The sequence below is a fragment of the Diadema antillarum genome, unplaced genomic scaffold (assembly GCF_040938485.1).
Source record: "Diadema antillarum isolate AM-2024a unplaced genomic scaffold, OU_Dant_1.0 scf00000191, whole genome shotgun sequence".
NCBI classification, from domain to species: Eukaryota; Metazoa; Echinodermata; class Echinoidea; order Diadematoida; family Diadematidae; genus Diadema; species Diadema antillarum.
In genome coordinates this window covers 773,516-796,577 of record NW_027271080.1, presented here as the reverse complement: position 1 = coordinate 796,577, position 23,062 = coordinate 773,516, and the positions used below count along the sequence as shown (strand labels likewise).

The window sequence follows — 23,062 nt, the reverse complement described above, 5'->3', positions numbered from 1 at the left end:
TTTGAGGTGATAACGTCGTCATCAGCCCTACATTTTGTGATTTATATCACTTTTGTGTTAAAAAAAATGGGACACTAAAACTATATCATTTCTTATTCAAAGTCCATTTTGATGAATTTTCTACCATTCTGTTTTACTCTGTTCTTAATAGAAGCCAGATTGAAATGGGGTGGAATTCCACAGTATAGGCAGAGAAATAGTGCCCTCTGTGCAGCTTCCACCCAAAGAGTGCTCAGTTGAGCATCTGTTCTGCAGAGTTTTTTTGTCTGTTGGGGGCATGCCGGGTGTGGAGTGTTGTGTTCTGGTGTAGTCTAATATGCAAAGTGTTGTGTAATGTTGTGATGAGATGTGTGCATGTGGTCAAGTGTTGCATGGTATTTTCACATTGGAGACAGCAAAGACGGTGTAAGTTTGTGGCAGTAGTAGTTGTAGCATTAGTTGTCTTGCATGCCTTGTGCATAATGCCATAGCATGCATCATACCAACATGATACCACTCCTTTTTGTGTCATTGTAAGGCAAGAAATTAGGTTATTACAGTGATACACGTTTTACATTTTTTGTTTTTCAAAGTTGAGTGAAGATGGGTGTTCCATCTTAAATTACAGAATACTCAACAATATCAACAACAAAGACAACATATGTTTATCAAGACTTGTCATCTCTAATAGAATACACTGATTTTTTTTTTTTTTTTTGATTAGCCAACACAAATGTAGTAGCAGTGAGAGGTAAAGTCAAAATGATGAATACATTTTGCACAGTAAATAATGCTTAAAGGGATGGTACAGTATTGGTGGAGATGAGATTTGGGCTTTTAACTTTTTGCGAGTTACCAAGAAAACACTTATGATATAGGACAGAGCATACCATTTTAAGAGGAATTCAAAGTTTATTTGATGAAAATCGGGTTTGGAATGACTGAAACATCCAAAAACAAAGTAAAACAAAGCGATCATATTAAAGTGTGGGTCCCACACTTTGTTAGAATCACTCTTTTTTTGATATCTCGGCCATTTCAAAATCAATTTTCATCAAATAAACATTGAATTCCTCATAGAATTACATGCTCTTTCATATTTCAGAAGAGGTTTTTCTCATTATCTTACCAAAAAATGTTAGAAACCTGAAATTAGGTCTCAACCAAAACTGTACGATCCCTTCGATCCCTTTAAGGATGAAAGATATCTGCAGTCATAGGCTCAGCAGTGTTTGTACGTATGGTAATGAGAATGAGTCAAATCATTGCCCCCCAGGTAAATGTACAGGGGCCTGTTGCGTAAAAGTTACTATTGTGGTTACTTTGCCATCCAATGGTAACTACCATGGCAACAATACTCAACAGCCAATCAAAATCAAGAATTCCATGGAAGTTACCATTGGATGGCAAAGCTGCCATAATAGTAACTTTTATGCAACGGGCCCCTGGTGTATCACATGTTTTATACTTCGGTTGGGGTTTTGTATTTTTTTAATTCTTTTTTGAGTAATACACATGAATCTACAAAGTAGACGAGCATGGGTCCCTGTAATTGAAACTCACGTGAGAAGCTGCTATAGGATGTGTGTTTGTAGTTTGATATAAATCAGTTGGTTTTCCATGCTTGAGTATTCATCGTTCAATGATTCTACAGCTGATACATAAACAATAACTAGCCTACCAGACAGAATGAAAGCAAAAAATGCTATTCATTTACCTGGAAACATCTCACTAAGGGCATTGAAAAAAGGAAATGAGATACAGTTCGACCTCGATTATCCGGCCATGTCGGGACCGGCGCTCATCCGGATAAGCGAATTGGCTGGATATGGGAGACACAATGTTCTAATGTATATAGCTGCCGTCCAAGCTGCCGTCCCAGTGCAATGGCAGCTAGGCAGGTAGCGTACACCGCAACGGTGGTGTAATCTATGCTAGCCTGCGCAAAATTGTAGTCCCGATAGATCATGACTGCTTACTTTTACGATGATAATGTGGTGTGAATTTATGTTAGTTCTGTCGGGAATATTGCAGGTAAATCGTGTGGGTTTTGTAGAAATTTTAATTGAGTTTAAAGTCACTGTTTTTTCTCAATTTTTGGATGTAAAAAAAAAAGTCCTTCACTGCGTGAACGCGTCCGGATAATAGAGATTTCCGGATAAAAGGAGGCCGGATAATCGAGGTCGAACTGTAGCTGTTTTCCCTCCGTTTGATTGGTGATGGCTAGGATTGCTGTCGCTTCATTGAAATCTCAACCCTTTTTACTATGGGACAATTGAAATATGTATGTTTATTTATTATTATTATTTTTTTATAGCCAGAATAAATCTTCTTAAGACAGTTTTTCCCCCAGTAAGTGGCATTACCTGAGACATAATTACTTTGGGACACACTTTTCATAGTCAGGAATAAATCTCCCTTCCACAGTATCATTACCTGTGGACATTTCCACAAATACTTTTTGTTACTGTAGTTAGGGCAGTAAACCTCTGCAATAATATTCCCCAAGGACTATCATCCCCGGAAACATACATTATGATATGAAGGACAGATCTCTGTTGTACTATATCCAAGGGACCGCATTGCCGGCAGAGATTTAATGGGAGCAATAGTCACAGGAGCAAATGTCATGGAATCAGCATGCATAGACCCCACCTAGCAACAGTAGCCTGCTCCTCATAGCAACCACTTCTAGGACCATCTGGTTCCTGCCTCACCTGTGTGGAAATGGTGCTTTTTTCTTTCTCATAACTGTCATATTTTTTGCTCTTTTTTTTTGTCAAGGGTAGTTTTGCAAGAGATGCATTTTCCTTGGAATATGATCTAGGATGAGATGTCATTGGTTTTGCAGTAGTGTACTAGATCTGTATAAATGGTTTTAAATCTATACATATTGTCCAACTGGTCTTCAATCTGTACAAAATGCTCAGAGCGTTATATGTGTGTATATGAAGTGTATGATGTGTACACCCTTTTGCTGCTCAGCTTGCAATGTGCTCTCAAGCGGAGGTGTAGAGTTGATGGTGATTTTATAAAAGCAGGTGACGGGAACCCATCTTGAAGAGGATTGACATCTCATCTCTGATTTATTTGTACATTTCCACCCAAATATGTCATCATTCATGTCACTTGCCACCAAGTACCTCACACATGATATTGACATGTTTCTCCCCACGCTACATGCTGTGCATAAAGAGCTTTGTTTGTTGGTGAAATGTTTCATTCACTTTTATACACTTTATTTTTGTCAGTCTGTTGTCTTCTCATCATTGTACAAGGAGGTATTCTAATGTTTCAAAATAGTGTAAACGTAGCTGTATGGTGTTCCCAAGAATATTCTCCGTAGGGATCCTGGAGCAAGATATAGGCCTAGTGTGTTATACTCAGCAGGTGAAACAAGAGGGTAAAACTGTTTGCCCTGAACCAACTTTTATCAGGTTAACAGCGTTATGCTTTTAACAATCAGTGTATATTGAAATGTTTCTGTTTGATGACATAATTGTAGGCACCATTTTGCAGATATCCATCAGTGTTTACCTTTTGAAGTATCCCCATTGTACTACAGTTGTTTACATTGAATCAATGTATTCGTCATTCTTTTGTACTGTCTTTATTTTGTGTCACTGTGCTTGTCTTTTCTCTGTCTCATACAACTCTACGTGTACCACTTTGTTTGTCCGTGTTTATACGTGTATGTACGTTTAGCCTTACATCAAGGCTGTGGGCTGCTTTCCTCCTCCCAGTAATGTACAGTGTATATAGACATGTATAATGATATTTTTCATTTTGCAGCAGTCTTGAATGAAGGCTATCTCTCTCTTTCTCTATAGTTTCTTCCCCCACATATTTCAACCCTGCCACACATACAAACAGTGAGACAGCACTAAGATTGTGGTCCTCATATTTTCTTGTACATTGTTGATTCAACTCTTGTTTTGACACCGAGCAATGTTTCTTAATTAACACGTTGAAGACTAGTCCAGAGTATACTCAAACAGGTGTCTATGGAAAATGTATGTCAGAGAAAAATCAGCATGTCCTCAACAGGCTAATGAAAAGGGGTTGGAAATATTGAAAAAACAAGCCTTCCCAACAACAACCATCAATTTAAAGCAACAAAACAAAAATGGAATAAACTTGGATTCATAAATCAGAAAAGATTATCCCCACGACTGGCTCCAAACACAGGTCAGGTAGCTATTTAGTCTCAAAATAACACTCTTGTGTATGCCTTTATTGGACAGTATATATGGACTCTTTATTAGGTTTTCATTCAGAAAAGAATAAGGTTGTAAGTACAAATTATATTTTCCCAAACCTGACATATGTAGTACTGCAAGTGGACTTAGGTTCACTGATTTGCAGCAAACAAATTAAGCAAAGCAACCATGTTGTATTCATCATTTTGGTGTATTCTCATTAAGGACTGATACAGGTAGCATTGTACTTGTAATAATTTTTCTAAGAGATTAGGGGTAAAAGAATGGGGAGAAAGCATTGAGCCTGCAGCCTTGTTTGGAGGCTACCATATGTCTTGTCAACATTTGTTGTCATGTGTCTTGTGTTTGTGTTTTATTCGTGTAACTATCCTAACAGAACTTTTTCAGCGCTGGTCATCTTGGATTGAACCAGGTTGGGTGACTTGAATGTGTAACTTCAGAGTCATGCTTTGGTCCACCTCAGTGTTTCCATTGCACTCTCTAACCCACCTGTCACCACTCCATGTTTGAACCATTACACATTGATGACTAATTCTGACTCTGGACATTAGCCATTCAATGACCATTCAATGACCATTCAATGAAAAGAAAGCTCAGTTCAATGGCAGTTGAAGGGGGGAATTTATGACTAATTCTGACTCTGGACATTAGTGATTAAATGACCATTCAATGAAAAGAGAGCTCAGTTCAATGGCTGCTCAGTTGAAGGGAGAGGGGGTTGATGATTAATTCTGAACCAAGATATTAGCAGTTCAATGACAATTCAATGAAATGAGAGTTCAGTACATTGGCTGCAATTTAGAGGGCATGAGAATTGATGGTTAATTCTGTAATTCTGACTCCAGATATTATCAATTCAGTGACCATTTCATGAAATAGGAGGCCAGTTCAATGGCAGTCCAGTTGATAGTAGGGAGATGGGGATTCATGACTAATCCTGACTCCAGATATTAGCAGTTCAATGACCATTCAATGAAATGAAAGTTCAGTTCAATAGCACTTCAGTTAACAGGCATGGGGGATTGGTGACCAGTGCTGACTCAGGATTTTAGCTGTTCAATGATTATTCAATCAAATAAAAGCTCAGCTTAATGGCACTTCAATTAACTTGGGGCTATAAATAATTGTTAACAAATTCTGAATAGAGATTTTAGCCATGCAATGACCATTCAATGAAAAGAAAGCTCAGTTCAATGGCAGTTGAAGGGGGGAATTTATGACTAATTCTGACTCTGGACATTAGTGATTAAATGACCATTCAATGAAAAGAGAGCTCAGTTCAATGGCTGCTCAGTTGAAGGGAGAGGGGATTGATGATTAATTCTGAACCAAGATATTAGCAGTTCAATGACAATTCAATGAAATGAGAGTTCAGTACATTGGCTGCAATTTAGAGGGCATGAGAATTGATGGTTAATTCTGTAATTCTGACTCCAGATATTATCAATACAGTGACCATTTCATGAAATAGGAGGCCAGTTCAATGGCAGTCCAGTTGATAGTAGGGAGATGGGGATTCATGACTAATCCTGACTCCAGATATTAGCAGTTCAATGACCATTCAATGAAATGAAAGTTCAGTTCAATAGCACTTCAGTTAACGGGGATGGGGGATTGGTGACCAGTTCTGACTCAGGATTTTAGCAGTTCAATGATTATTCAATCAAATAAAAGCTCAGCTTAATGGCACTTCAATTAACTTGGGGCTATAAATAATTGCTAACAAATTCTGAATAGAGATTTTAGCCATTCAATGACCATTCAATGAAACAAAAGCTCAGTTCAGTGTCAGTTCCCTTAACTTTGATGAAGGTAGGAGAAAGCATTTTTTTTTCTGGTTTGTATGAAAGTGTTGATTCAATGGGAAGAGTTAGCAATATTGATTGCAGGCAAAAATTTTAGATATGCCTAATGCAGAAGGCGTGGATAAATAAATCTTCTTCAGCGGATCCTCAAACTAGTGCAGGGTGATACATAATAGCACAGCAGATTAGTCTCAAAAGTACTACTTATGACTGTGACACAAGGTAAAGTAAAACTCTCAATTTCCAAACTTTGGCTGTCAAAATCAAAGTTGCATTGAAATATAGAGTGGTTCAGACATAAATAAATAGAGTTTTGTCAAACTTACAAATGGAATTAGTGAGCTTGGGAATGCTGATAACTTTATATTCTTTCACAAACCAGTAGATTTGGCCGGAATAAGTGTATATTCAAATTTTATTAGACTATGATATCACCAGTTATCATGATGTTCTTTTCTACTATTTGTTTTGATTCTGCTTCAATTTTCATTGAGCTGTAGCTTTTTGTTTTTCTGCTCTCATTTTAAATAAACTGAGCCTGAGCAGTAAATTTTGCACATTTTTTATTTTTTGTGCCAGTACTATGCAAGTCTAAAATAATTTTTTTTTTCAAGAGTGACTGAACCCTAAGAGCTCCTTATAAGAATGATCCAATTCCAACTAAAGGGGTGTAAAGGGAGTACATGTTGAGCGAACATCCAAACTAACACAAAAATGTGGGAAACAACCAAAGAGAATGAGAGATCCCCCCCCCCAAAAAAAAAAAAAAAAAAGATTGTAGCAGAAAATTAAGGGACTTCCTACTTGTGCCATGATCACATGAAAAGTGGATGGGATGTCATCAGTTACATAACTTGTACCTTGCATTTATCACAAGACCAGCCAAGTCAAATGCACTTCATTTTTGTCTGACGGAATATGCACTGCATGTTCAATGCATGTTGATCGCTATGGTATCGTGCCTTAATCGGATGCTCAAGATAGGGTTGTGTAAGAACCGTAGTTTGGCGTATAACCGCCAAGCTTGTTTCATTGATGTGCATTTTACATGTTTTTCTTCATTTCCTCTAACTTTCACAGCAATATCAAGCAAGATCAAGAGACTAATTAAATATATCTGTATGCACATGTCATTGCTTTGAGACCAGACTATGTCATTTTTATTGTTTTGTTTGTTGTTGTTTTTTTCAGCGCAATCTATGTTTATGAGCATGCCATTCCAATTTCCACTTTGCTTTGACTCAGCGCAATAATGGATGAGATACATTTCAGCACACGATCGATGTACTCACCGACTGCTCACTGTTTCTATTATTACAGTATTTATTTTAATTTTTTAATTTTTATTTTTGACATTGCAGCTACTACAGGTACTGATGTACCGGACTCAGGTAGTGGTAAAACATTCAGTCTGTTTGAAAACCAATCATGATAGCTTTCAAATAGCTTTTCTATAGTGTATCTACCCTGATGCTTGCTACATCCTCTGCTAGCAGTGCTATCGGTCTATCGTAGTGGTCAGTTTGGCTATCGGGACTTCATTCTTTACTGGTTACCTAGAAAGTGCCACAAGCCGGATACAAGAGCATTTATATATTCATGGGATAGTGTTTTTTTGTATTTTTTAATCATATATTTCTTTTGTTTACTTTCTTTTTCAATTAGATGTATCAGGAAAGTCTGCCACTATGAAAGAAAACAAAACGTGAAGATGAAACACAATTACTCAGTAATAAGGAGACATAGAATTGGAAGTAGAAGCGCAAAAGAGAAGAATGCTTTTAAAGGAATTGCAAACTGTCCCTGCTGCTAGTGATTCCTTTGACCTTCAAGCCATGCTTTCTTTCTTGCATTAACTAATGAACCTTAAAGGAAGGTGCCTTCTCATTATGGTATTTCTGCCTATATAGCTATACATTATCATAACTATACCCGCATTTAAAATACATAATCTGCTGAGGCTGTCCTTCATGCGGTCATGACTTGAAAAGAAAATGATGACCCCTCTTGGGCTTGGTGTATGGGGCAAATTTTTCTATATGTTGAGTGAGGTGGGGTTTTATCTATTGAAAGTACAATATTCAAATTGATTTTTAGAAATAAGGTAAAGCCAAACAAACAGAATGACAGAAAAATAAATGTGAAGTTAGGAAGCTCTGGAGCTTTAAAGGGATGGTATAGTTCTTGAGAAATGGCTTTAGATTTTTGTTTTATTTGTTTTTTTTTTCCTTTGCGGTTATAATGAGAAACCACTTTTGAAGTATTAAACAGCATAACATTCTAGACAAAATTCAAAGTTCTTTTGGTGATAATCAGTTGTGAAATGGCTGGGATATCAAAATACAAAGTGGTCTTAGTAAGAGGTGAGAACCAACTTTTGTTATTACCAACTATGGCTTTTTCATGCCTGCTCACTTATAAAATTCCAAAAGTTGTTTTTTTTTTTGTTTTTTTTTTAACCACAGACACAATCTATTCTCTATGATTTCATTTAAGATAGAAGACATTTTGAGATTAATTTTGGGACAGGTTAATTTATAGGCCTGTGGTATGTTGTCATCATTTTATTTGTTTATTTATTTTTCAGCAAAGTGGATACAGCCAATATCACTTTCATTTTGAAGACGTGATGTTTTCTATTCTGTATACAATTTTGATGAAGCTTTTGAACTTCTGTGTATGCTAAAGTTTACTCTATTTAGTGCAATCAGCAGGTACATCGCGGTGAAATTCCACTTTTTATGTGTCACCAACTTTTACAGTGCAGGCCTTTATGTCATGAGTATTGATTCGTAGAACATATGATACACACATTCTTAGGCAGAAACAGAATTTGGTGGTGGAATATGTAGCTGTAGTGTTTTTTTTTTCTTTGTTCATATTAGTATACTAGTATATTGCTTTCATATTAGGATTCATGGTTATGTAAGAAAAGACAAAAGGATACACCATACCTTCTACGTGGTATATAGTACATTGTGTACAAATGTGTATATGGGTAGTGTCTTTACTTTACAGTAGTTTTTCATTTTGTGTGCATCTTCTTCAACCTGACTATATTTGCTCGGCTCCGAATTTCAAACGTATTTGACCGGCTCTGAATTTCAAACATATTTGACCGTTCAGCAATTTTAGAAGTCGTTATTTTCCTCATTTGTGTGTGTTCATTTCCTTTGTCACTCGTGCATTATGGAGATTTAAATGCTGGTTTCCCCAGACAAACAGACAGAGAGACAAACAAACAAACAAACAAACAAACAAACAAAAGGTACCTATTGAGGTGTTGGGAATGAATCTGACCAGTCAAAAAAAAAAGGGTTAAATCTGAGAAAAAAGCCTAATTTGAAAAACAAAATACAAATAATATTTTATGCCTTACTAACTAACAACCATAGGAAGTGGTGAAAGCCTTTAAATCTTCTCATGCAGCTTTTTCCCCCTTGATAAATGAATGAAAATATCTATTTCGTCTAAAAACTGATTTGTGACTAGCTTGCAAAAGAATGATCGATTACAGATATTGTGTATATATATATACATTTTTCCCCCTTCTTCTTTGATGTGGAAAAGAGAACATGCGCATCAAACCACCTAACTTGAAACAAAATTGGAAAATAACAGGGCAAATGCAAGAGACAAGATTTTTTAGGGACATTTTATAATGTTTGGGTTTCAAAGGTCAAGCTCAATTTCTATTACAAGACTCCATCATTCAAGGTGATATTTCTTGGAGATTATCATCGGAATATGTTCATGTCTGACGGATGACTGAAAAGTGTACTGTGTAGATATTTAGCAAAATCTTAGTTCATGAGTTGCCTTCGACCATCACATTCTAAAGTTTCACTATTAATTAAAGCAAAAACTTAGATAGTTCATGAACATATGAAATATTGTTCCCACCATTGTGCAAGAAATATTTTGCATTTCTCTTTTTTTGTAATTCTTTATGTTTATATTTATTTATTTGTGTGATGGGACATGTCTGGTCAAATGTGGGGCAGAATAAGATGAAAGTTAGTGTTAAATGTCACATAAGTCACAAGTTGTTATCTTTCATGTAAATTATATGAAATATTTGAAGAAAATTGTAAAAATGGTGAGAATAAGGCAGTTAGTTTATTATGGAGTTAGCCTAATTGGTGAAATCAGTAGAAGATGTGAAGCCATGATTGCTGGGTCCACTTTCTGGATTTGGAATATATCTCTGTAAGTTGCTCATTTTTGTTAAGAAAAAAATAATCTTGATTTCTTCATTTTGGTTACTGTCGCACTGGCTTTCTCTTTGAATATCCACCTTGCTTTAAGGTCTTAGTTCACTGTTCTGTTCCTTGATGACACCCCCCCCCCCCATATCCCATATTAGTGTTCTAGCACCAATAGAAAACTCTCTGACCATTCCATGTCAAATCATATTTAAACATTTGCCTGATCAGAAATGTCCTCATGTTGTAGTTTATTTCTTTTTTAAGGCAGAGACCCATGGCAAACAATTTAAGTACATGATTTTTTATTTGCTATTTTTCAACTTTCAAAGGTAAAACAAGTACAGGGACCTATATTGGGCTTTGGACATCACTGAAAATATGTACATTGCTTCAAAACCTTACCCTTCACTTTTGCATTGTGCTTGCATATTCATCTTGACCTACAATTGTATAAAAGGTGGTATGTTGCATTCTTGTGCTTGATTGATACAAATAGATTAAAAAAAAAAAAAAAAAACTTGCTTGCACTTTGTGCTTAGTGTATACTGCTAATCACATGAAAAATAAAATTCAAAGAAAAAAGTGCGCCAGCCTACTATTCTTGCCTGCAGTATCCCACATATATATAGGATTCTTGGGGGCTTGCAAAATATGTTTGGTACATTTTGTCACATTCATTTATTGCTTTCGTGTCATGCAAATCAACAGTGATAGAGCAAACTCAGAAACAAGCAGCCACTGTGTTGCGCGTTTTAATTCTAAAACTTTGTGAATTTTGCCATTTTCTCTCTCTTCAGGTAAATCTTCAGAAGCACCGTCAGTTGCTCCGCCGCCGATCCCAAAGTCCAACAGCCACGTAGAGCAGATGAAACAGCTATTAGCGTAAGTCCTCCCCCGCCTCTTCTCCCTTTGAAATTTCCACCATCTTCTCTTTGTTGCCAATAATCTGTACTTTATACTCTATTGTTCTTTTAAAGTAAATGATTAAAAAGATGAAAGGATGACAAATTAAATGATTCCTTCCAGGTGTATAGTTAATTGAATCTGCAAAGGCAAGGTTGACTGAATATACATTGTACATTGTAATAATGACACAAACTAGTATCAGATAAACTGCATCCAAAGAAACTGAGAGATTTCCACTGTTATCTGTCAAGTGTTGCTAGCATGTCCCCTTTTCTGTGTATAATCATTATTTACCATATTCCAAATGTCAGAAATGAAGAACAGATGTGCTGTGTGTACAATGAGCACTCTTCCTTTGGAACAGGATAACGAATGAAGACAAATTGAAATTCACCGTTTTGATGACTGTGTTGTGTGCGACGTGAAGAATTGTTTTGAGCACAGCAGCCCGTAGGCACTAAAGCTGAAGCATAGTTCTCAGAATTAATCTTCCACCATTTGGGGTTTGCGTGCAATATATCGCAAGGGTCTACTGGGAAGTTTGTCTGGCTGATGAGATGTGCCAGGGTAATGAGTTGTTCTGGAGTATTTTGAGATAAATGTGTAAAGTGATTTTGATCATACAATTTTGGAGTACACAACTGTTATTCCTTTAGTGTCTGTCACTGTCGGCAGTGGGTTGGTAGAATGTTAGTTGTACGTGATGATGGAAACGTGCCCAAGCATTAGTATTTGGATCACATACAGCTATTAAACAACCTGCTGCATGCAATTCACTCTCACGCCATGGATACTGCTATGGTCCGATATATCGCAATCCATGTAAATCAAATATAAAACATCACACAGCAACCACGATTGGGTACGCTCTGATATTGCACTACATCCAGTGGACCCATTGGTAATAGTTTTCATTTTTGTTGTGACCCAACTAAAATGGTGTTATCACTGTGACAGTATTATTTCACACATTTGCATAATGTCTCCACTTAAGAATAAACTTCACCAGTTTCTGCAGGCATATGAGAACTATGTTTTGCCTTTGAAGTAAAAATAGACTCCATCTTGTTGTCCAGTATCATAGGATGCATGGCTTTCGTAGAGGAGGCCACACTCTCTCTCTCTTCTCTCTCTCTCCCCTTCTATCCAATTTTAATGCATCCATCCTAAATTTTCACTGTCTTGTCTTATGCCCCACCCCCACCACCAACACCCCACCCCACCACCTCCATCACAGCTGGGAAAATAGGCGAGCGTCATACTCCCATTCGTATGGTTATTGGTAAATCTACTCTGAGTGTGTGTTATGTCTGAACTTGCAACACTATGCTTGTGCACAAGTGAGCCGACCCGCATCGTTGCACTCGCACCCCCGTTCTTTGCACTTTTTAAGTTTCGGTACAATGTCTGGCAATCCTGCAAACTTGAAAATATCAGCCATTTCTGACTTGCACCTAAGAATGCATTTTCTTCCTGTATTCAATTTTGCAACAAACCTTATACAAATTAAGTTGTCTTACTTTTGTTTTGTAACATTTCCCTTGAAACTCCAGTGACATGGTTGACTATCAACGATTCCATGTGTGTCATAGATGAAAGGCAGATGTTGCATACTCAAACCCAGAAATATATACATATATATTTTTTCTTTTTTTCAGTTTGCCTATAGTGCTCAGTGTATTCAGATAAAAGTGTACTGTAAAAGTGGAAATTTTCGTGGTGTTGAAATTTTCGTGCATTTCGTGCAACCCGAAACCAGCGTGAAAATAAAAGCACGCGACTATTTTTGTTTGCCCAATGTTCCAGCAGTTGATGACTTGATTCCGCAGAATTAAAAACACGCGAAACTCTTCTTACCCCGCCAAGCGCGAAAAGTTAGTCGCACGAAAATATCCACTTTCACAGTATATTGTGAGCTGCAGTTTTCTTTATGAACATTTGAGCAGCAGATTATCCTTGCTGTGTTTGATATAAAAGCTTAATTGTACTCCGGCTATACTTTGAATTTATGTGCATTTGTTTTTATCAGTGGAAGTTCTCTTTCTGAATGATGCAAACTACAGCAGCATTTTTTCGGTGGTATTGTGCTCATAAATGTTTCAACTTTGTTTCTGCTGATTTATTATGGCGATAATACAAGCACTCTACAGTGTATGCCTAAAACAATAATTAGGGCATTTTTTAAAGAGGATGTTATGGTTGGAAATGGTGCCGTCATTTGAAAATGACAGAGCTGGACCGCATTGGTGCATGATTTCTGAAGCATGAGGCATATGTCTTGCAAGATCAATTTGTCATGTTCCATACCTTTCTGGCATTGCATGTTTTAGCCCAGCATTTTAAATAAGAGCCCCAATGTGGGATAAGTGTTACACTCTGCTGCTGTTTGAATGTTTATGAATGGGTATTCTCTAAATTTTGCATTCTTTTTTTTTTAACAAGTTTAGGTTACAGCGAACTTCATTACTTTTTCTTTTTGACTGTTGGTATGCATGTGTGTAGCAGTCAGTTTCAGCACCCTGCATTGGTATCATTTATCAAAAGATTGAAATGTTTCTCTTGATTCTTAAAGTAGTGTAAAAAGCAATTAAGCGACAGGCTGCTACCTTTGCAAACAGTGTCCCACAATCCTACAGATCATCTTGAAGGTGAAATTTATTTCGCATTTTTTTTTTAATTTTTTATTTTTTTTTTTTTGGGGGGGGCTTTGTACACACTGTAACGAACATTGAGGGCTGAACAAAAATTGTATAATTTCAGCTTGTGTGACAGACCTGCCTTTTGGCACACAAATGCATTTCAGTTTCTGTGTTGTGCAGAAGATGGAATTGACTGTATGACCTTCTAGTGACTGGAAGAATGTACGATGCAAGATCTTTAAAAAAAATGAAGGGAGCAATAATTCTCTGGTTATAGAATTGCAGAAGACAAACTTGAAAAAGATGAGCCACGTCTGTTCTTGAGCTACGTGTAAAAACGTATGTCCTGTATGGTCCACTGACTGACTGGCAATCCCCTTGATATGTACTGCATGAACCCAAGACAGTCAATAGTTGCATGCAAATGTCTAGCCATTGCAGTACTCATTTCTCATTGTTTCATACTATCATCACGGTGAATGCCTTAATAGATAACTTGCATAATTTGATTGAACCTCTGCATACAATACCCTTTTTTCCCAGTTATTTTGCGCAAAATCATTCTACATGACGTAATTTCTTATCTTCATTCTTTTCTCTTGTTTATGTGTCCTTTTGTTGTCTCAAAAGTATTGTTGTCAATTCTGTGTTGTGTTCCTCTTTCAGTGTTCAAAGCTCCATTGGGGGTATTATAAACAATTTAAAATTTTCTTTTCTGATGTTGAATATATTAGTACGATTAGAGTACAAAGTATAACAAACGCAATCACACTCTGCTAAATTGTGTTAGCTTTAGTGGCTCAGTGGTAGAGACCACAGACCTTCAATTATGAGGACCCTTGTTCAAGTCCTCTGGCAGCAGCAGTCATGTTGGTAGGCAAGACACATTATTGCACTCATTGCCTACTCCTATATTAAAGTGCTTCCTTTGTGGCCACATAAAGCAAATCCAAACACAAATGCATTTGTTAATTGATCGTAAAATCTCAATTAAATGAACTTTGCCAAACAACTTTATTTCAAGCCACATTGGCACATTTATGTCATGTAGTTTCATCACATCAAGTCCTTTGCTTATTAAGCCTTTGCCTATGAGATATAACCTCCAATAATTTAAACATTGGATATGCCCATGTGCAGTGGGCAGTAGCTTACTATCATAAAGAGAAGTAGAGTACCAAAGTTTGTTATAGCAATGTCTTGATCTTTCCACCCATAACATGGCAAATTTTCTTCAAATCCTAACATTAATGCACTAACAAAGCCATGCTGCGGGGCAAGTTGATGTCTTTTACACATATAATTCATTTTATATCTATGTATTTCTTTTTTGTGATTTCCAATTTGCATTTCCATTATGCGGAAAATGGTTTTATGCCTTTCAGGTAGTCCACAGGCAATGAAAAATGAAATGAAAACAAAAGAAAAGACTCCAGAATATTGGACAGCCTAGCTTCTTTTTTTTGCTAAGTATACATAATGCACGCTTTGCACATTTTTTTTTTCCCTCCCAAGAAGGCTGTTATACAAACTTTCAAGCTATTTTGCTTATTTGACAATAGCCTTCTGTATTCAAATCCCACAATAAATGTGCCACAATGCAGTCAGATCATTGTTGTGCCATTATTCTGATAAACTCCAAATTGACTTTTTTCTTCAATCTGTTAAAAAAAAATTATTGTACACATGCAAAAGTACATTTCAGTTATTTTCAAATGTACAGATTGTGTGGCTTATTGTGTTCGAGAAAAAAAAATGACCGTATTTCATTTGTGATATTAATTCAATGCCAAAATTCTCAATAAATTGAATTGAAAATGGCAGAAAAATCAATCGAAATTGAACTATGAACTGCAGAACCATCAATGCACTAAGCACAGATTTCAGTGCATTCTTTTATTTTTCCTTTTTGGTCAGTATACATCAAATCAAGTGTGAAAAAAAAAAATTTCGTCATGGTTTGTCTGACGTCATTTAGCAGACAATCTGCTTTTGACCAGAATGTGTCTAGAGATAGCATCATTACTGTGTGAGGGGTAATGATAAGGTTTCATGGGAGAACAGTGGTACATGTAGGTATTGATAAGATAATTGAGATGCCAGAGTGTTTTTTCCAGTATTGTAATCATGATAAATGTTATCATTGCTATTTTTTATTGTTTTTGCTATTATTTTTCTTTATACTGTCATCATAACTACTACTAATAGTATGCTTATTGTTATTGTTATTTTATTATCATTATTATCATTATTATTATTATTATTATTATTATTATTATCATTATTGTTATTATTATTTCAACACTTTCATTATTATGATAGTCCATATAGCTTTTTAATGTTGTTGTTATTATTATTTTCTTCCCCCTCACAGCTCAAGACCAGAATTATTACCTCGTCCTCCAAGCATGGATAGTCCTCCAGCAAGTAAGTTGTTGGTCTGCACTTGAAAAAAAAAAGAAGAAGAAAAACCCGAAGACTAGCAATAATTACTCAGTTGAATGACTCTCTGTATGCCAGGGCCCCATTTTATGAAAAGATCAGATTAATTTTAAGTCAAGATAATGAATGATTAACCTCTCAAATCAACTAAGTCCATTAATCAACGATTAACTTCCAAAGCAACTATAAGTCCGTTTAATCAAGAGACCCAAAGTTGAATCAACTTTAACTTCCTCCCAAATCAACTTTAAGTTTTCACAACCGCACAAAATCCATGATAACTTTTAATAGTTGATAAAAAATTAACTATAAGTAGAGACAGTCTAGGTAGACTCAATTGTAAGGCAGATTACAGAAGAAAGATGACTGTCACACTTTCCTAGTCTAGCTGGGGTCTTGTCACAAATGTTTGTCTGTTAAGTGCTCACTTTCTCCAATAGTTAGTTACGTTTCTTTCATCTAGTTATGATCTTTTCCTTGCATGAAATTCACAATCGGCAGGCATTGCTTACGCGATTGCTGCACGCAAACACCTAGACAGCAGTCTCAATCCCACCCTGCGCGCCCGGCGCCTCGGCCTGCCCGCCCATCAAGCCATCACCAGCAAGGGCAAGTAACCGAGCGCTGAAACTGCGTCTGTGTGCAATGCATATCTTGCCAAGAATATGCAAGGAAACCAGTGATTTCTGACGTGCGTAGGCCTATGTAGAGCTAGTTCGTCAGTAGATACTAATTGATAGTTTAGTAGGCCTATACAAAAAGTAAAGAGTTTAATTCTATAGCACCTAGTACGACAGTAAGATCTATCTAACCAGTTAGGCCTATGTAACATTACAGCAGGTCATTTGTACTTACCGTAACATTGTAGACCTGAGCGTCTATTAGGTCTACAATTTCGACGTGTAGACTCGCGATCTATTCATTTACAAAGCTGATCTCCTGCGTCGTAGATGTAAAAACAAAAAAAGCTAGTCACTACACTCTCACAAGTTTTCATAATCCTACATGTAACACACAAGACTTGAAACAATGCATACAAGACCTTCACCTTACTTGGACAGTCCCACTGTAACCCCGGTGCGGGGCGCTGTAACTAGGTACGTGTTGGGGTCACTGGTGCGGTTAGTCCCACTGCAGAAATCCTGTGTCAGATTATCTATGTCAATGAATATTAATGTTAGATCTAAGATCCTAAGGAGTGTGCAGGATCTTCACGGTACGCGCGTACGCAGATTTTCTTGAGCTTAAGAAGTGCTAGATCTACCGACCTACTTTCGTCGATACAATGCAAAACGGCGTATTTCGCAGTTCTGTTGCAAACATACTTCTTATTCAGCGGCTGTAGCGCTACTTCGGCGGACGTACTAGCAGACTACACTTCCCTGGCCGTGGCAAACAATCATGTACATTCGTGTTTTTGTTTTTCGTTTTGCTTTATGTATTGTATTGTTTTTAAGCAGACAGTACCGGAACCCAGCCTCGTCCTGTGTTTTTTGTTTTGACTAAATCAATAATTAAGTCATGGTGATCAGCTATAACTATAATCGACAATTAAGTCTCTTCGTTCTACTGAAACTTATAGTTGATTGAACGTTATAGTCGATGATCAAAGTTATCGTTGATTTCACAATCGGCGTTAACTATATCTTGATAAAACGGGGCCAGGTATAGTATACAAATGATGCACATGACAGAGTGGATTGGTGAGAATTGGATGCGCGAGTTTAACTTTGGAACTGTTTAAACCCAAGAGTGCAGCGAGTGGTTTAGACTGTTCCAAAGTTATACGACAACATCCAATTCTCACTGATTCACGAATGCATCATTTGTGTTGTAAAATGGGCCCATAAATTCATGAAATACAACCATTTTCCCCATTTTGCGTCCTGTACACCTCCAACACTATACATGACTTGAGCCATGCATTCGGATTTTACCGGATGCATGGCTCAGTGTGGATCAGTAAAAATCAATGCATGACAATTGACCAATCAAATTGCAGAGATTCTAAAGCCCACTTTAAAATAGCCACCAGCTGAAAGACATCTTGAAGTGTTCAAGACAAGTATTGGCATATTTTAGGTTAAAAATTATAGAAATATAGTGGACTCCTGGTTATAACAAGTCCTCGGGACCGACAATTTTCTTTTGTTATATCGAAATCGTGCTATAACTGAACAAATGAACAATAAATACGTAGAGCAGATGATATTGCGGCTTGAATTTTTATTTTGTTGTAACCGGAATTTTGTCATAACCGTGTTTGTTGTAATAGGAGTGCACTGTATAGAAGTTATATTCCCCCTGGTCTCTTTTCTGTGTACACAGTCCCACCAAAGAAATACCTGACGTCAGACAGCAACGGAACGGCCGGCAGTGGCAGCAGTCGTCCGGGCAGCCAGGCCAGCTTCCACGGGGGCAGCAGCCAGCCAAACAGCCGCCCCAGTAGTCAGCAGGATTTGCCCAGCCTGCCCACGACGCCCGGCAGCCGGTCGCAGAGCCGACACGGCAGCGTGACGGATGACACATCGTCCAGTGGGGCGCGGAGCGGTAGCAGCAGCAGTGGACCCCCGACCCCTGCCCCAAGGGTGCAGAAGGCGGTGAGCGAATTTGCCCAAGTGGCTGCCTCCCCACAATAAGCCAGTTCACAGTTCCAATCTGAGCATGTGCAGATAAAGGCCATTGCAGACGTTCTCTTGAAATGGATTTGTAACTGAGGTATTCAAAATCTAGATAGGGCTTCATGACAACTGTGTTATAAATGAACCAGGTGCTGATTGGTATTTACAGGTGAATGTGCATTCTTTTCAGCAACATTTAACAAAAGCCATTCATGCAGCACTGACATGTAAATTACCACTTCCTGCATGGCTGTTTTCAACTGCTCTTCTTGATGACTATTCCATGTATTGCAAGGTCTGTGGTTGAAGAGGTCATTGCGGACTAGTGCCATCCTGTGAACTGACTTATATGGGAGCAATTGGATTTTTGTGATGCAGACGTTCAGAGGAAAAAGACATGTTGTTCACATGTGCAAATTTGTCTGAGTTTGCACTGTCAGCTCCAGGTCATTTTTTGTCCGCTCAATTCACAACGCAGAGAGCTACTTGATACTTTGATCATATGGGGGCGCCATTTTACTTTATATAGGTTGCGTCTTTGCGTAATCTAAAGCTACAATGTACTTTGCAACATGACACGCAGGGAGCGCAGAATGACGAACTCAATCGTCATCTTAATAAACATCCGCATTGATAATCTAAAGCTCCTTTAATTATAGTACCGTCATGTTTTTATCCACTGAGCTACAAAAGTTTAAGACATATGACTTGGTTCTCACTCTAATCCACATAAAGGATTTTCTAATTCTATGATAATGTAGGAGACGATACTTAATGGCAGTGAAATGATGTCATAACAATCCATGGTTTACGGGCCTATACCTCAGTGGAGGAGACTTTGCCGCGACTGCCGTGACTGATAAGTTGCGGCGTCTCATGCAACTCTAGAGACCAAGAAATGGCTTGTGCTCTCACAAAGGCGACTCCAGTGCGACATCCAAGAGGTTTCCAAACAGAATGACCTATTTTGATGTCTCCAAGACCAGCTGAAGACTTGAAAAAAGTATCCCCAAAAACTGAACATGTTTGATTTTATCACCACTACCTGGAGACTAGGGGATTATTTCATGAAGTATATTGTCCATTAAAAATTTTCAGACAAATTTGCTCTCAGCCAATCACATGCAAGGATTTCAGTAGCTTATAACAATTTGTCCGAAAAATATCTGACAAAACACTTCATAAAATATCCCCCCCCCCCCCCCCTCCCCCCCCGGCTAGTCTTGGAAGTCGCAACCAACAAGACTGGAGTCGCTGCCAGGTCCCCACCTAGTCTTCAATCCAACAAGATACACACTTTAGTGCATGAACTCGAGAAAATTGTCATGGTATCAAAGCAAAAAGCATTCTCTTTTCTTTTTTTGGCCTTTCCAGAAGAGACCAAAGAGAGTGAGGGCGCTGTATGACTGCCAGGCAGACTACCAGGATGAGCTCACATTTGAGGAAGGAGAGAACATCGTAGTCACTGGGGAGGCAGATGCAGAGTGGTGGGTGAGTATCGGTGGCGTTCCACAGGAGGAATACCTACTCGTATTTACAAAGGCAGTGTAAATCAATATGAAGGTTTAAATTTTAATAGTCCATGGACAAAAATATTGGAGAGATAGGTGTACTCTATACACCGAATATTTCGCGAATTTCGTGAGTCAGGTGCTATTTGCGAAATTAAAGACATGAGAAAATAATGACTCTGATCCCGATGTGGATATGACGTACGCATGTACCTATTCTCCGTTCAGTACAGGACTCCACGATCGCGAATTCAACTACTTGTGAAATCGTCGGGAATTCCCAATTTGCGAAAATTTAGACTGTGGCGTATATACAGTACCTTGCACCTGTGCATGTCGTTTCACGTGTTTGTGAGTGTGTGCTGATGATTGAATATCCCTCAGCATGCACAATTTGTCATGGGCATCAATGTAATCTGAATATGCATAATATATGTGACCCTGCACCTCAAAACAAACAAAAAGTCGCCAGACATGAATTTTTAATCAAGACCATATTCTGAAAGAGCAGACTTTAAACTTTAAAATGATGTATAACTCAAATCAAATGGACTCTCCTAACCTGTCTAAATATTGGAAAGAAAGCACAAACTCAGGAAAAAAGTGAACTGAGAAAAGAGGCTGTGAAGTACAGTGTCTATTCAAGCGCTTAATCTTTACCAAACCGTGCTGGCTGTGCGATGAATGGGACGAAAAAAAGGAAGTAAACCACCAGAGTAACAACAATGAAGAGATTATCAGATTAAAATGAAATTGAGCATGCCTCATTAACACATTTTGTCCATAATTAATGCCAACTTTCAAAGCAGTATCACTATCCTTTCAAAAGTTATTAGAGTTGAAAGTGAAGAGTGTGGACAAGGTTTTTCAGAAATGAAAAAGGGATTCTAAAGACACACCTAATCACACTTTTTTACCAAAAAATGTTCGAGATAAACTGCTAAAAAAACACACTTTCCTGTCCGTTTTATGATACCAAATTTTAGCATAATGTAAAAGAAGACCCGCTCTTTCGGAAAATATGAAAAAGTCAAGTTCGGCTAGGTTGACCCACTTCACTCATTTTCAGTCCTCACGCAAAATCAGTGTGTGCGACTTTGTGTTCGTTTTGAGGTGCACGGTCACATATGGACTGGTTTTAAAGGTGCATGGTCCTGGTGTTTTAGTCAAATGCGTATGCGGGTGCACGGCGCAAGTTTCCTATAGAGACCTATGCTATCGACTCCTCTTTAGCGCTTACGCTTTGGCCCACTTCTCCGAGTCCGAAGAAGTCCGATTCACTGTAGTCAGTGGTCGGATCACAGTTCGGCTCATGATTCGGCTGAGGGGGATGACAGCTTTAGCAAACTTCTTTTGTGATGTCATAATAACAAGCACATATGCACGCACCCTGGCATTACTACAGACTGCGCGATGCGCAGAGAAGACAACGAAGGCAACGTTACTTAGCAACAGCTACGCGCTTTACTCTTGATGACAGCTCAACTTCGGTAGTCTTCGTATCAATGCTAACGGTGATCGGCAGTATCATCAACAGCGCCCTCTACACTACCGGGACTATGCCCCTTTAAAGTTCCTCTCTTAATTCTAGTTGCTTCTTTTGTGTCTAATTAAATTTTGGAGAGCAAAAGGATCATTGTGTCGGTGAGAGTGACGTATGAATACATTATATATTTATCTATGTTTGTTTTTCCTTCCATTTTCTGCAGATTGGTGAGATTGAAGGAAATCCAACAAGAAGAGGCGTCTTTCCTGTCTGCTTTGTACATGTCATAAGTGACTAACCAAGGCTCAAACTCCTCAGTCCCACACACTCAAATCTGCGCAGTCTTTCTGCTGCCAACTAGCGGTATATGATTGACATATTATATATATTTATACTGGTAGCTTATAAGCTCTATACATCATGTGCAGGGGAGAAAAAAAAAGGAAAGATCAATGCAGAGAATAACTAGAGAAACAAATATTTTCATACCAGTAGGCGACTCGCAGATTTTGATATGAAGCAAATACGATGCTGCATCTTTGAAGTGGAACACAACACACCGCAAGAGTATTTTAATCAAAGCGGGAAGACAGCTCCATGCCAGTACGTCCAATCATAACATTGCCAATCTTTATACGATACCCAGTCAGAAATACACTGTAGTAAGATCTAAAGTTCTTCACCAGCAGCTAGAGCATGTGTAAGTGTTCTTTATAGTCCCATTTATTGTAAAATGTGTTAGTGTAACTTCTTTTTTTTTTTTGGGGGGGGGGGGGTTGATTTCTCTCAGTTTTTGTTATTGTGGAGTTGAATGGCTTTCAGTGGACTCAGAAGAGTGTGGACATCAAAACTTGGTATGCCAGTCTTTCTTTGATCTATTTAGAAGTCAGCCATTTTAGTATGCTGAGAATGGCTTACAGTCAGTTAGTACCTGTGTACATTTGATTGTCGTGTACATAAATTCACTCTGACCCTATATTTCTATTTTGTTGTTCTTGTGAAAAACACAAGAATATATTGAAAAAAAAATACTCAATGGACAAGTGGTATTAGATGGAACAGTATGCATTTCACATATTTTTAAGGATGTGATATCATTTCATCCAGTAATGTATTTTTGAAACATGCCACACATAATAGAAAGTCATTTTTCACTGCATGGCAGGAAGGAACATATATTAGTGGATCGTTTTTCTCGCCGAGTTCACAAATATCTACTCCATCACTGAAAAAAAGATGAAATGA

At 37.8% G+C, this 23,062-nt stretch overlaps 1 protein-coding gene across 1 annotated transcript in view; it reads left to right on the top strand.

Moving 5' to 3' along the window:
• LOC139723458 (arf-GAP with SH3 domain, ANK repeat and PH domain-containing protein 1-like) overlaps positions 1-22,736 on the top strand; it is a 139,072-nt gene extending 116,336 nt beyond the window's left edge. The window contains exons 18-23 of the mRNA XM_071634702.1: positions 11,010-11,094; positions 12,356-12,400; positions 16,132-16,184; positions 18,528-18,799; positions 20,195-20,311; positions 22,041-22,736. Of these exons, the coding sequence (XP_071490803.1) occupies positions 11,010-11,094; positions 12,356-12,400; positions 16,132-16,184; positions 18,528-18,799; positions 20,195-20,311; positions 22,041-22,115 (647 nt within the window). The 3' untranslated portion in view covers positions 22,116-22,736. The remainder of the gene's footprint in view (positions 1-11,009; positions 11,095-12,355; positions 12,401-16,131; positions 16,185-18,527; positions 18,800-20,194; positions 20,312-22,040) is intronic.
• The last annotated feature ends 326 nt before the right edge of the window (positions 22,737-23,062 follow it).